Raw genomic sequence first — 15074 nt, forward strand, 5'->3', positions numbered from 1 at the left:
GTGCAGGTACACAAAGTTTTAGTGGATAACAAAGTAAATTATTTACTACTATAATTTACAGATAAGTTGCAATTAAAAATCACACCTGAAAGTGAATTAATGATTTAAAGGGTTTTCGTCTCTGTGAGCTTTATTCTCTTAACACTTATTAAAAAAAAAAAAAATATAAGTGATCTTTGTATGGTTTGAAAATTATAATATAGCAGATTTTGTAAATTCTGCAAAAGAATATCAGTGGTTATAAATATAATTTCCCAACAGTGAAAGTGGAGATGTCACTCTTACCCCAAAAAACATAAAAAACTTTCTCATGAAAATTAAACAGATCGTTTCTCTCTTTGGTAGATACATTAAAACTTTATGAAGTAATTTGAAAGACAACCTGGAACTTTAGATGTTATCCAAATTAATCGCTTCATTACTAATATTGTATTGATTATAAAGACAAATTGTTATTCATACAATGGAATTTAATTACATTCATAAGCCTTTACATAGAGTTAAGCCTTTAAATATTATAATATCGAATCAAGAATCGATGAGTTAATCCCAAGTTTTCCTAATTTTTTTAATGTTTTCTCTCAACTTAAAAAAACCTATGGAACTTTTTTTTTCTTTTTGCTAGAGCCCTTCTAGTCTTTCCTTACACATGTCTTCCCCTTTGTAAGAGCTGCTGGACATTCTTAAATGTACATTGATGTTACCGCTTGCTACATAAAATTTTTAATGGTTTTTACTTATTGCATTGCACGTTTTATATATTGTAATAAATAAATTGAAAACTCACAGATTACTGTTTCCTCTCCAATCTAATTTGATGAAAATGACAATTCTATTTATGCTACATTCTGGGATAAAAGTCCTCCATCTGACATTGCTGAAAAAGAAAACTTACAAATTTAGTTATTATTAAATTACAAATAAGTAACAAAGTCTATAAGTTGTATTGGTATAATTTTTTGTTTAATGATATTTAGTTAACACAAAATTCAATTCACCTTAAAATTATAAAATTTAACTTTATGCTTTTTGTTATAAAGAAATTTGGTCATTTAAATTATAAGAAGTGTAAATTAATTCATCAAGACATCTAAGTTTAGTCTGTTGTGCTTTTAATATAATAATTTGCCTGCGATATAAGTCTCATAAGCAGACAGATATCACTCTGTTAAGGGGCGATTACGAAAGTAGCTATTGCCTCAGCCTAAGAGATAAATCCAGAATTTTATCCAAGACAAACCTCAAAGATGTAATCGATATTCATGGAATCTATTTGACGAATAAGGGATTCCAATCGACTCAAGGAATCTAGTTCACAATAATTAATATTTTTATGTCTCTGAAGCAGTCATAACTCAACAGATAACCTGACATGACACATATCTATTTCCAAAAAAACGCTGAGCCAATCTTAATAAAAACTGAACATCAATAGTTAGGCTTTCTGAGGAAAATGGATATTTTAATGGTTTTCCTGGTGCCTTTCCCACAAAAATTATTGCATACCAAGATGAAGCTGACTAAACTATAGCTGATATTCAGCCCTGAAATTGGTCCTTTCACTCTGTTCATCACATTGACTGGTTGTATAGTGTCATCGTAAATTTAAAGAAATCAACTTTATATGGTATCACTTGTATCTCGCATGACTTGTATAGCACAGAATTCACAGATCAGGAATTTACAATGTAATGACTTGTTCAACCACTTTTTCATTCTATTTAGTACTGGTAAAGGAGCAATTGATGAAAGACATGATGATATTGCTGTTTCCAACTGTGAGATGTGTTTTGTAATTCATTTTTTGTGAGCAAACTTACAGTTAAACTAAAATTTGTAGATTATAATCTCATGTTTATACTAATATTAATAATCTCATGGTGCCAGAAAATCATGAAGAACAGCTGAACATTGATTGGTAATCAAGAATTACCTTAAACCTGATTGATATTTAAATATTTATTTTAAAAAACGATAGAGGAACCGGAGCTGTTATGATAATTTTTTTTTTTTTCTAGTTACTTAGGAAGAAATTGTACTTTGAAAAAATAAATCAATAAAATAATTATAATCATTTATATATGTCATTTGCCGTAAACAAAAGATTAAATGCGACAAGATACCAGATGCATGTCCCACAAAATAGCATTGGCATTCTCAAGAAAAAAGCATTTCATGCTGGGCTTAGTAAGGAAAGTGAGGACTGAAACAATTGCCCATCATCTTCTACACAGAGTAGGCCAAGCCCACTAAAACGCAGAAAATCTTTCAGCTCTACAAGCAACACCTTCACTACGTTCACCACTGGGACTGGTCGTGCATGAAAATAATTATTCTTAATGAAGTAGAAAGCAATTGTACCTCTTACCTCTTTTGTGCTTTATATGCATCACTACATTGTGATTGGGACAGATTATGTAATTCAATAACTGAAGATCACGAAATGTACCTCACAGTTGGGAACAGTAACATCATGTGTTTCATCGACTACTCTTTTACCTATTACCTAATAAATGAATGAACATGTAATTAGATTACGCATAGCTGATTGGTGTTAGCACATTATATACTTTGCTTCTACTTAATAAAAATGTAATTAATTCTTGTATTCTAATATCATTGTAGATGTAAAATAGTTAATAAAAATTATTTGTTTTAAATAATTAAAACATTTCTCCTGACATTAGGTATTCGTGTGTGATCCTCGTATGTCACAACTGTAACCGGCAGAGGACAACTTCCTCACGACGAGAGTTTCTGCAAGAGGAGCCCCATGGCAACACTTAATCCGTTGGAGTTTATTATCGACGGTAGCCGTCCAGTCACTTTGCCACCTCACTCGCAGTGATTGTTTTATATGATTGATAAAATCAAAGGTACTAACTCGGGTGGTGAAAGGAGGCTGAATACACGCTTCCTTGGCAGCAGAATCTGTTCTTTCGTTACCTAGAATTCCAACGTGGCTGGGGATCCAGCAAAAACCTACCTCCCTGTTGCGTTTATTTAACTCAGCGATTTTATCATAAATGTCAATGACAGGATGTTTGGAATAAAGGTTTTCCAATGTCTGGAGAGCACTGTACGAGTCACTGCAAATAAGAATGCTCCTATATTTAGGGCCAACGATACTTAGAGCCCTATCCATAGCGAGTAGTTCTGCGGTGAACACACTCGTAACACCGGGTAGGCCAAACATATAGGACTGTTCATTGATAACAAAAGCACAACCAACGTTACCGCCATGCTTCGACCCATCAGTATATATCACCACGCCTGGGTTCAACTTGGCGAGGAGAAACTGAAACATCTGCCAGAAAACAATAGGTGGCGTGGAACGCTTATATTATGTTGTAAGATCAAACGTAAAATTTACATGGTGTATTCTCCACGGGGGGTTCGAGCACGGACATGATGGAAAGAACGAGGGAGAGTCAACACTCATATGCTGCAGCAGACGTCGTGTACGGACACCCACAGGCGCAGTACAACGTGGACGGTCCTCATACTCCCTCATATTAGGATTCTTAAGAACTGGGTCAAAAGCTGGGTGATTCGGCTGTCCGCTGAGACAGCCAAATCATACAGACATCTGTTGTTGCCTACTACAGAGCTTAAAATTATATTCAGTCAAAACTTCAATTGTCTATACTGTGTGTTGTGTTCACACAGTTGTTAGTGTTTTGCTATATTTTCATAAATTCTTTATAATACTGAAGAGATTTTTTTCTCATTTTTATTTGCTACATGGCCTCTAAAAAGTTGATGGATGCTCAAATCATCCAGACAATTATTGTTACATTAGAGGTAAATGTACGCATAAATCTCATAGAAAAACTTATTTCTGGATTGCGCACTCAGGGATCAAGATAAAATCTGGGTGCCTCGTGTTATTTTTATATGATGCTCAGTAACTGAACGGTTCAACAGGAAACGACGAGCCCTGTTATTTATCATGCATTAGCTGCATGGAAGTCCTTCAGAGACATTGTTGGTGTTTTTTAGGCAACAGAAAAGATGAAAACTATGTTTATGGTTAATAAGCTGTTAAAAAACTACAAATATTTAGTACGTAGGATGTCATTAAAAATTCATTTCCTACAGTCTCACCTAGACTTTTTTCCTGAAAATTTGTGCTCTGTCAGTGATGAGCAAGGAGACCGTTTCCGTCAGCATCACTACCAAGGAAGATGGGACGCTAGAATGATTGATGACTGTTGTTGGTTTTTATTTAGAGAAACTGATAAAACATCGTATAAGCGAGAAAACATTTGTAAACTTATTTTAAAAACTTAGTTCCAATGATTTAATCGTTTAAAAACTCTATTGAATATATTTCAATTCATCTGTATTTGAATAACAAAAACTTAGCTGATTTGAACAAATTATAAATGAATACATAAAAATAATAACTTTTTTGAAATATTGGTATGACACTGATTATGCATTTATTGGTAAATAAATCGTATGTATCTAAAAATGCAATGTATTACACAAAATTTTATAAGTTTTGAATTCAGCACCCAATATTTGTTAAAATTCCATGCCCAATTCTAGATGTGATTTTTATATTTTGCTGCGTTTTAAAAATTCTATTAGACATTTACAGTACTTACTTTTTATTCAATCCAGATTTGAAACTACGGTTGATAGTCACTTTAACTAAAATTTTCTTTTATCTTCCATAACCATTTTCCGCTTTCAATATTATATTTGAGAATCAGTAACCATTTTTTTTTTGTCACAGCTTCCATGAATTTAAAAGTACTCCCAGTACAGCACCTACAACTCAAAATCACTTGGCAAAAAGATTAGTAATGCACTTAATATGAACTGTTAATTTTTTTTTTTTTTTTTTTTTTGTTTTGCGTAGGAGGAGGAAAAGCTCTACCAGCCACCGTCTGCGCCCGCAACAGACGGTAGTGTCGGGCTCTCACCGACTAAAAACCTCCCCCTTAGGGAGGAGGACCCTATTAGGGATTGGGATCGTGGACGCGACTTAACTAACTAATAATAAAATAATATCTACGTTGTACCTGAAAAAAAATACACAGCATATACAAAATTTAAATCTATTTCCATAAAACTTAATTTACACTGCTTATCTAAGTAATTTTAATGTAAAATTTACGTTGAACCTGAAACAGAAACATACACAAAAATAGACATAAAAATTTCCTACAGGAAAGTTCCTATCAGGGGACCCTACTGGGACTTGGCATTGGGATCGCGGACGCGACTTAACTAATAATAAAATAATATCTACATTGTACCTGAAAAAACATACACAGCATATACAAAATTTATATCTATTTTCATAAAACTTAATTTACACTGCTTATCTAAGTAATTTTAATGTAAAATTTATGTTGAACCTGAAACAGAAACATACACAAAAATAGACATAAAAATTTCCTACAGGAAAGTTCCTATCAGGGGACCCTACTGGGACTAGGCATTGGGATCGCGGATGCGACTTAACTAATAATAAAATAATATCTACATTGTACCTGAAAAAACATACACAGCATATACAAAATTTATATCTATTTTCATAAAACTTAATTTACACTGCTTATCTAAGTAATTTTAATGTAAAATTTATGTTGAACCTGAAATAGAAACATGCACAAAAATAGACATAAAAAATTCCCTAAAGGAAAGTTCCTATCAGGGGACCCTACTGGGACTAGGCACCTACCGCGATTTTATAAGAATATTATACTATCAACTTAAAAACTACACAACTTATTTTTAACATGAAAATTTATAATATTAAACAATAATAACAAAAGTAAGTACCTTTAGTAGAAAATTATCCTACAATAAAAGGGAGTACCACAATGTAAGGAGGGCCACTTACATGGCAGCTCTCCCTTAGAATATTAAATGAACCGTTGAGTTACCTGAAACAAAAGAAAATAAGACAAATTCAATTAGCGGTTGTGAAATTAAATAGTTTTGTTTTAGTTATTTAATTCATTTCATGTATGATAGCACTTAACTTTTTCTAACAAAAATATTTATTAGGAATGATTAGGTGGTCCATTTTTACTTCTTAAATATTTAACCTGAGGTACAAGTATTTATATAGACATTTTTTACAGAAATAGAATCACTAGCTAGGTAGGTACACAAGAAAAGCTATACCTTCTTCCAGACTAGATAGATACAAAGAACACTGAATTTTTTACGGACCCCGCATCGGGTAGATATCCATTGAGAAATCATTGAAAAACACCCTTTTAATAGATCAAGGTAGAAGAAAATAAAGGAAAAAAGTTGAAGTTAGAAGGTGAGAAAGGAAGATTGCTAAACAAGACAACTCGCTCAAAAAAATTCTAAGCCCGTTTTAAGGCAGCAAGGATTCCTCTCGTACAAGATCAGAGCGCTTTACCAAGAATAAATGCAAAAACATTATTCTGAATTAAGGTTCACTGATGTAGATGGTAACAAATCTATATCGCATCCAGGAATGTGTGTTATATGAACCTACTTGGCCGAGCTAAAATTTTCAGCTAAGAATAATGTTTAATAGTAACAAAAATCGATACAGGATATCGGTATACCACCTGATCCTTTTACTAATTTTTATATTATTTTTTAAAATCATATTTAATATTTTTATAGAATGAAATGCATCATTTATTTTCTTATTATTTTTTACAATTTTATATAGGTTTCCACTTGCTTTGATTGCTCTGGTATTTAAAATTCATGAAATATTTATGTAATATTTTGACAATGAATCTCTTGTCAAGAGATTCATTGTCAAAGCAATTAAAACAATAAAGGACTAAACAGAATTTCCATTATCAAAAACAAAAAAACTTGTGAAATCACTTCTAAATTTTTACACAGTATATTTTCTATTAAAATAATACGTTAAATGAAGATATTGCTTTGTTTCATCTATCAAAACCCATTCTCTATCTGTAAACATATATAAAATTCATTTTTATTATAATTAAGGAGGTATCTAAGTGAAAAGACTGTCACGACAATAATTTGATTCTTATTTCATTTATTTTACACATGAAATCAAACAAAATCAGTTGCTTTTCATGGCTATTCTTTACATTATAAAAGAATAATTGTCTTCTACAAAAAGAATAATTGAGTTAAATTATAAGTACATGTTGCATTTCAATTTTATTAACAATGATGAAAAAAAATCAAATGATGTACAGTTGTTAACTGATAAATACTCAAAATATTCTTGAAATATTGTAAGCCAAGAAATGTACATAATAAGTTATTAAGTTTCATTGCTGTAACAAAATTCATAAAAATTTGTATATACATATATATATATATATATATAAAATTTAACATTATATGAAATTTAAATCACCTAAACACAGTAATTAGATTATTTATACTTATGTTCCAATAACCGGTTTGTGCAGTATCTTACACCTTCACTTGCTATTATATTCTATCTTATTCTTTTTAATTTATTTGTATTATTTTTGTGTAAATTATAAATATTTTATTTAATTAAATAATTATAAATTATAAATTTTCACAAGTACATTTATGTTCATTTTTTTGTCTTAGGTCATTTGACTGGTTTTTGATGCAGCTCTTTAAGATTCCCTATTTAGTGCTAGTCGTTTCATTTTGGTATACGTTGTACCTGTACAATAGGGTATGTTGTATACCCTAATTATGTTTGTAATATCATTTAAAATTTCACAAAAGATAACATAATTTATCATAAAAAATAGATATCATTAAAACAAATAAGTTTTAATGTAATAAAAATAGAATTTAATACATACTGGAGATGCAGGGTACTGCAAAAAAACAGTCTGTGGAAATTAATATGGCAAGTGTAACTTATCTAATTACTGTGTTTTGGTGGTTTATATTTCAAATAAAATATTTATCAGAGACAAATTAGGCATTGACCAGATACTGGCATTTCTTGATATGTAACACTATTAAGTTTCTTTTCTTTATTATACTGTTTTTTCCTTTATTGTATTATGTTGTAATTTGCCACACAAAATTTCTGTGTTTCGCATGACATTTAATGACCGATCTATCTAAAATTTTTTAAAAATTTAGAAATAAAAGTACCTGCAGTATCAAAAGAGAAAGTTACCTATCAGTGATATAAACTGGAGTCTAAACTAATGGCCTGCCCGCTCTTTTTCTGTTTAGCCTCGGGAACCACCATAAGGTATTACTTAAAAAGATGATATGTATGAATGCAAATTAAGTGTAGTTTTGTTCAGTCTCACATCGACTATTCCTGAAATGTGTGGTTAATTGAAACCCTACCGTGAAAGAACACTAATATCCACACTCTAATATTCAAATCCATTTAAAGGTCTTTACTAGGATTTGAACCTAGAACTCTCGACTTTGAAATCATTTGACTTGCAATGATGAGTTACCACTAGACTAGCCACAGTGGGCTAATGACCTTGGCCCCTGGTACAAGGCAAGTGATAATGGCCGGTTGAATTCACAGAGTGAGTATCTCCAATACTTGGTTGCTCTAACTGAAGCTAAACATTACATAAACGGATGGAGTCTTAATAAATACTAGTATTATCATGAAATTATATGGTGTAGTAAAGAATTAGTAGTACCTTAATATTTTACCATTTGGCAACACAGCTATACATTTATCGCCAAGGCTAATCCAAAGATCAAATCCATTGAGCAGCTGAAAGAATCGGTCGATCTGGTAGTCTGAAGAAATAGGATGCAGCATGAAGTGAAGAGTTGATGAGATGTGGAATGTAATCTGGTAATCTGTATTATTTCTAGTCTCATTTTTATTTATAGTTTGTAAATTTTTGTAGTGAGGAAGATAACGTTAATTTCTCACTTTGATATTGATCGCACTTTAATTTCACCAATCACTTTATTTACCCCACAATTTCAAAATATGTGAAAATAAAATAATTACACACTAAAAACCAGAATCAGTACACGCCTTTTTAATATGAAAGGCAAATATATTACATAAAAAAATTATTAAATTTTGAAGTAATTTGGATTACTGTTATGATATATGGATTTTTTTCAAATAATCATTCTACTTAGGTTTTTACCACAAAAAATTGGTAAATTTTGCAACTAAGTTAATTGTTTTAATAAAAAAAAAGCAAATAAAGTGAAATAACTTATTATGGCACCTCTAAAATCAGCTGACTCTGGTTTGAAAAAATTAAACTAACATGCAAGCATGCATCTTCTCTGAAGCTGGTTGGCTGAATGCGATTGGGGAATGCAAAGGGTATTCAAGATTTAAAATATTTCAAATAAAATAAAAAATAAAAAATTCTTAAAACTGTAATTAGATATAAATATGCTCTAACCTTCAATTTGATTAACACCTACCAAAAAAATGTAAGAAAAAGCTTATGTAATATAATATATATATCAAATAAAAAAAAAATTAAAAATAAACATTATATCCTACATGAACCAGATTTAAAAGGTAGATTTAATTAAGAAATTGCCTCTATATATTTACTTATTTTTTTAATTTCTTGAACTTATTTAAATGATTAATTTTGTCAATGAAATGAACAAAATTTAAATAATTTACAAAAAAGGTTATTTTAAAAACCCACTCATTAATATTTCAAATAAAAATTTATAAAGCAATTTAAACTAAAAAAGGAATTTTTATGAGATTAAATTTAAAATTGAAATAAAAATTTAAATTATAAAACTGAATTCTTTATGAATTTAAATTGAGTTGAGGAGGACTTCAGCCACTGGTAGTTAAGTGATGAGCTGAAAAGACAAAGAAACATAATAAACATAGAATAACTAAATATTATGAATTATATGAATAACTATTTCTAACATTAACATATTTATATATCACCCCCCCCCCCAATATATAGACACATTTATATTCACAGCACCCCCCAACCGAACCCGATGAACGATATCGGGATGATGAAGTACGGTCGCGACGCGGTTGACGCGGCGCGAATGCTTTATGTACCCGGCACTTGCGAAAACTATTCATTGCATACAACATAGATATTTACAATGTCAATATGTAATCAAGAATTATAATTAAAAATAATTGTGTATCATATTAGGTAACTGATAAGCTAAAATGCGAATAATACACCCGGATCTGTGCAAGAGCACATTGAATCTCCTACCCGTTAAGGAAAACGTTGAAATAATATACCCTGAACTGTCACAGCATATAAGATTTGCTTCGTGTGAAGCAACAATCTAAAATAATACACCCTGAACTGTTTCAGAGCATATCAGACTTGCTAAGTTGATAAAAAATGTAAAACAATACACCCTGAACTGTTTCAGAGCATATCAGACTTGCTAAGTTGATAAAAAATTTAAAACAATACACCCTGAACTGTTTCAGAGCATATCAGACTTGCTAAGTTGATCAAAAATTTATAACAATACACCCTGAACTGTTTCAGAGCATATCAGAACTGCTAAGTTGATAAACAATTTATAGCAATACACCCTGAAGTGTTTCAGAGCATATCAGACTTGCTAAGTTGATCAAAAATTTAAAACCATACACCCTGAACTGTTTCAGAGCATATCAGACTTGCTAAGTTGATCAAAAATTTATAACAATACACCCTGAACTGTTTCAGAGCATATCAGACTTGCTAAGTTGATCAAAAATTTATAACAATACACCCTGAAGTGTTTCAGAGCATATCAGACTTGCTAAGTTGATCAAAAATTTATAACAATACACCCTGAAGTGTTTCAGAGCATATCAGACTTGCTAAGTTGATCAAAAATTTAAAACAATACACCCTGAACTGTTTCAGAGCATATCAGACTTGCTAAGTTGATCAAAAATTTATAACAATACACCCTGAACTGTTTCAGAGCATATCAGACCTGCTAAGTTGATCAAAAATTTAAAACAATACACCCTGAACTGTTTCAGAGCATATCAGACTTGCTAAGTTGATCAAAAATTTATAACAATACACCCTGAAGTGTTTCAGAGCATATCAGACTTGCTAAGTTGATCAAAAATTTATAACAATACACCCTGAAGTGTTTCAGAGCATATCAGACTTGCTAAGTTGATAAACAATTTATAACAATACACCCTGAAGTGTTTCAGAGCATATCAGACTTGCTAAGTTGATCAAAAATTTAAAACAATACACCCTGAACTGTTTCAGAGCATATCAGACTTGCTAAGTTGATCAAAAATTTAAAACAATACACCCTGAACTGTTTCAGAGCATATCAGACTTGCTAAGTTGATCAAAAATTTATAACAATACACCCTGAAGTGTTTCAGAGCATATCAGACTTGCTATGTTGATCAAAAATTTAAAACAATACACCCTGAACTGTTTCAGAGCATATCAGACTTGCTAAGTTGATCAAAAATTTATAACAATACACACTGAAGTGTTTCAGAGCATATCAGACTTGCTAAGTTGAAAAAAATTTAAAACAATACACCCTGAAGTGTTTCGGAGCATATCAGACTTGCTAAGTTGATCAAAAATTTATAAAAATACACCCTGAACTGTTTCAGAGCATATCAGACTTGCTAAGCTGATCAAAAATTTAAAACAATACACCCTGAACTGTTTCAGAGCATATCAGACTTGCTTAGTTGATAAAAAATTTAAAACAATACACCCTGAACTGTTTCAGAGCATATCAGACTTGCTAAGTTGATGAAAAATTTAAAACAATACACCCTGAAGTGTTTCAGAGCATATCAGACTTGCTAAGTTGATAAAAAATTATAACAATACACCCTGAAGTGTTTCAGAGCATATCAGACTTGCTAAGTTGATAAAAAATTATAACAATACACCCTGAAGTGTTTCAGAGCATATCAGACTTGCTAAGTTGATCAAAAATTTATAACAATACACCCTGAACTGTTTCAGAGCATATCAGACTTGCTAAGTTGATCAAAAATTTAAAACAATACACCCTGAAGAGTTTCAGAGCATATCAGACTTGCTAAGTTGATCAAAAATTTGAACTATATGACATATCAAATTTTCTGTTGTATATACACTCTAATCTGTGTGTTGTTACAGTTAAATAATTTGAAACAGTATTTCTTAAAATGAAACCGAATTAGAAGACTGAACTAGGGAAATATTAACCAGAAGATTTTTGTTTCATAATTTCAACAGAAAAATGTTATCGATTTGAAGAAATATAACTTAAGGGATTTTTCTATTATTTTCAATATTAAAAATAGAAGATTTTTCGAAGAAATCAATTACTCAGAGAGTCTTTAATCATAATGAATTTACTTGTATTTTTCATATTTCTTTTTTTCCCTTTTGTACCTGTGCAGGTGTATGCATTACTATCCAGACCTCTTGATTATCCCATTTAAGATTCTCTAAGAATGCATTTTCACAGCATAATATTGCCAATCCTGGTTGGAAGTCTATAATTTATATTATTGAAAAAAAGGTAAAGTTGCTAATGAATAGCAAATGGAATCAAGTTACGATTAATGACAATGCAAGTGAAAAGGGGGTAATAATGCATATACTAAATGTAATATTGAAGTTACCTGTATCTGTAGGATTATAGAAAAAAATTAAATTTTATTATTCAGTAATCAATAAGGAGGTCTTTTTTCATCAACAATATGAAATATAATTACAAAGAAATTCTATATGTGAACAGTGGGAGGTGCAGAATGATTAATAGCAGGTGACAGGTACCAATTAAATTACAAATTCTAATCCCGTGTAAGAAAGAGAATGTGCTCGATTTCAGTTTTACATGATTTTGGAAAATTGTTTAAAAAAATATACATTTATAGAAATAAACTAATAATTTCAGTGGATAACTACCAGGCAAGATATGGCATATATTCTAGAAGACTAAAACCAGGGGGTTTATATATATAATTTGCTCATATAAAAGGTTTAATGTAGTGTATTTTTAGGTTGTAAAAATGTCAACGGTAATAGTGATAGGCCTTTTAAATAGAACTAAAATGATTCCTGATGGATATACTGTAATAGTTCCTTGATGGTTCTCTGTAGAAGTCCAGTATACTTTCAAATACTGTTTGATGGTCTCAAAAATAGTTTTATTTAACATTAGATGGTTAGGGTGAAAAGTTTTTTTTAAACGAATGCCAAAAAATCTGATTTGTATTCTTAAATTTGTTTATATGTAGATAATCAAAGGGTCATTTTAGAATTAATTTTTTTGTTAAATATGGTTATTTATTTAAGAAATTACTTAGGATAATTATAAAATAAAAGTGAATCCACAAAGAAAATAAGATGCAAGGATGTTTTACATAAACAGATACTATGAATATACTATGAATAATACTATGAATTAGCAAATCACAAATTTCTCCTTATTTAAAAAAAAAAATTGCTGTAAAAATAATTAATTTAAAGAATACTGGAAAAATTGTATAAAAAGCCTGTTAAGTGGTTTATACCTTCTTCATTAAAATCAATTATAATTTAACCTCTTTGAAGACCCAGTTATAATTTAATAATCGATAATCGATTTATATTACATTTAAATTTAGATATTCAACTCAAATACAGCAGAATGAATGATATACATAAAATACCCATCAACTAAACTTAAATTAATTAGTGTAATTAATGTTAGTCAATGTTAGTAAAACTATTTTTTATGATAAAACAGTTATATTTCTAAGCTACATAAAAAGAACATGCAATTACAAGCTACATGAAATTACTAGCTACACAACAAGTACATGCAATTACAAGCTACCTAATTATTTTATGTATATTATTAAAATTACTGTTTGAGCCAACAAAACCGTGTAAACATAATTTGTATACGAAATATACATAGTAAAAACATTTATCTCTCTCCAAAGAGGTTAAATTTAAATATTTAATTCAAAGGTTAGGAAACTAATGCTTATTAATATTTTTGAAAAATTGTATTATTTGCATTACATTAAAAAATAGAGAATTCACATAAAGAACAAAATTACAGTGCACTACTTGTTATTATGAAAATAAATGGAACCTTTACAGTATATGATCATTTGACTATTTTCTTAAAAGTATGAATATAAACTGGGATTGTATTTTTCTTCCTGTATGAAGTTTTACAAATGGCTATACATAAATTCAGTAAAATAATTGTAACTGAAAGAAAAAGCAGAGTAAAAAATTGTAAATTATTTCAATGAAGAAATTATTTTGAATAATTCGCTAACTTTTTTATATGAATGTGGTGACAAAAGAGATATATGACATCAGTACCTTAACCGCTAAAGTATCTAACCTAACAAAGTTAAGAATTACATAAAAAATATATTAAAGCGTAGAATAAAAATGAGTAATTAAAAAATTATGCCCTTATTTTTTATTTCTACCTAGTCATCTGTATAATCAGAATAAATAAAAAATTTGCACCTGCTTGAAAATAATTAAAAAATAAGATTAAACTTTTTTGATTGTATTACAGTATTCAGAAATTTGAGTGCCGGTTGGCAATTCACTACAAATGGTAATGGATCAAATGAAAATGGCTTAGAACAAGTATTATTTGGATTTGAATATTCTGTTTTTATTTATTAGTGAGCTGAAAAACATTAAAATAAATTTAGCTAAAACAGGTTTGGTTGATTACACAATAAAACAGCTTTACAAAAGATTTCTTTTTCAGGTTACAATCGAGAGACCCAGAAATGAATGCAGTTAACTACAACTGACGTCCAGGAAAAATTTAGAAATATGGGAAACAAAAATAAATTTTAAATTATCTTTAATTAAGATAAAAGATAATTTCTTATTATTATAAACTCTTGAGAAATAAATGAAGAATACCTATGTAATAATGGAAAATATTTGTACAAGTGATAATTGGGGCTTTTATTTCTAGAATTTTCTAGAGAATTACAGAAAAAAGAAATTGAACATCGTAGATGTGAAAATGTGTGGATCTCCAAAAAGATTTAGTTCAATGATTTTGTATGAAAGAAGATTCTGATTGTTCTAGCGGGGAGACAACACAATTATTATGATCTGAAAAACTAAAAAGGAATAAGTGTATTTTAAATATGATATAAAACTGCACATTGTTATTTTCCTAAT

At 29.9% G+C, this 15074-nt stretch overlaps 1 protein-coding gene across 1 annotated transcript in view; it reads left to right on the forward strand.

Moving 5' to 3' along the window:
- LOC142326498 (sodium-coupled monocarboxylate transporter 1-like) overlaps positions 1-15074 on the forward strand; it is a 52292-nt gene that overhangs the window by 37051 nt on the left and 167 nt on the right. Inside the window, exon 5 of the mRNA XM_075369079.1 lies at positions 14647-15074. This exon is cut by the window's right edge and continues 167 nt beyond it. Coding sequence (XP_075225194.1) covers positions 14647-14682 — 36 coding nt within the window. The 3' untranslated portion in view covers positions 14683-15074. The remainder of the gene's footprint in view (positions 1-14646) is intronic.

Source organism: Lycorma delicatula, chromosome 6 (assembly GCF_047948215.1).
Source record: "Lycorma delicatula isolate Av1 chromosome 6, ASM4794821v1, whole genome shotgun sequence".
Taxonomy (NCBI): Eukaryota; Metazoa; Arthropoda; class Insecta; order Hemiptera; family Fulgoridae; genus Lycorma; species Lycorma delicatula.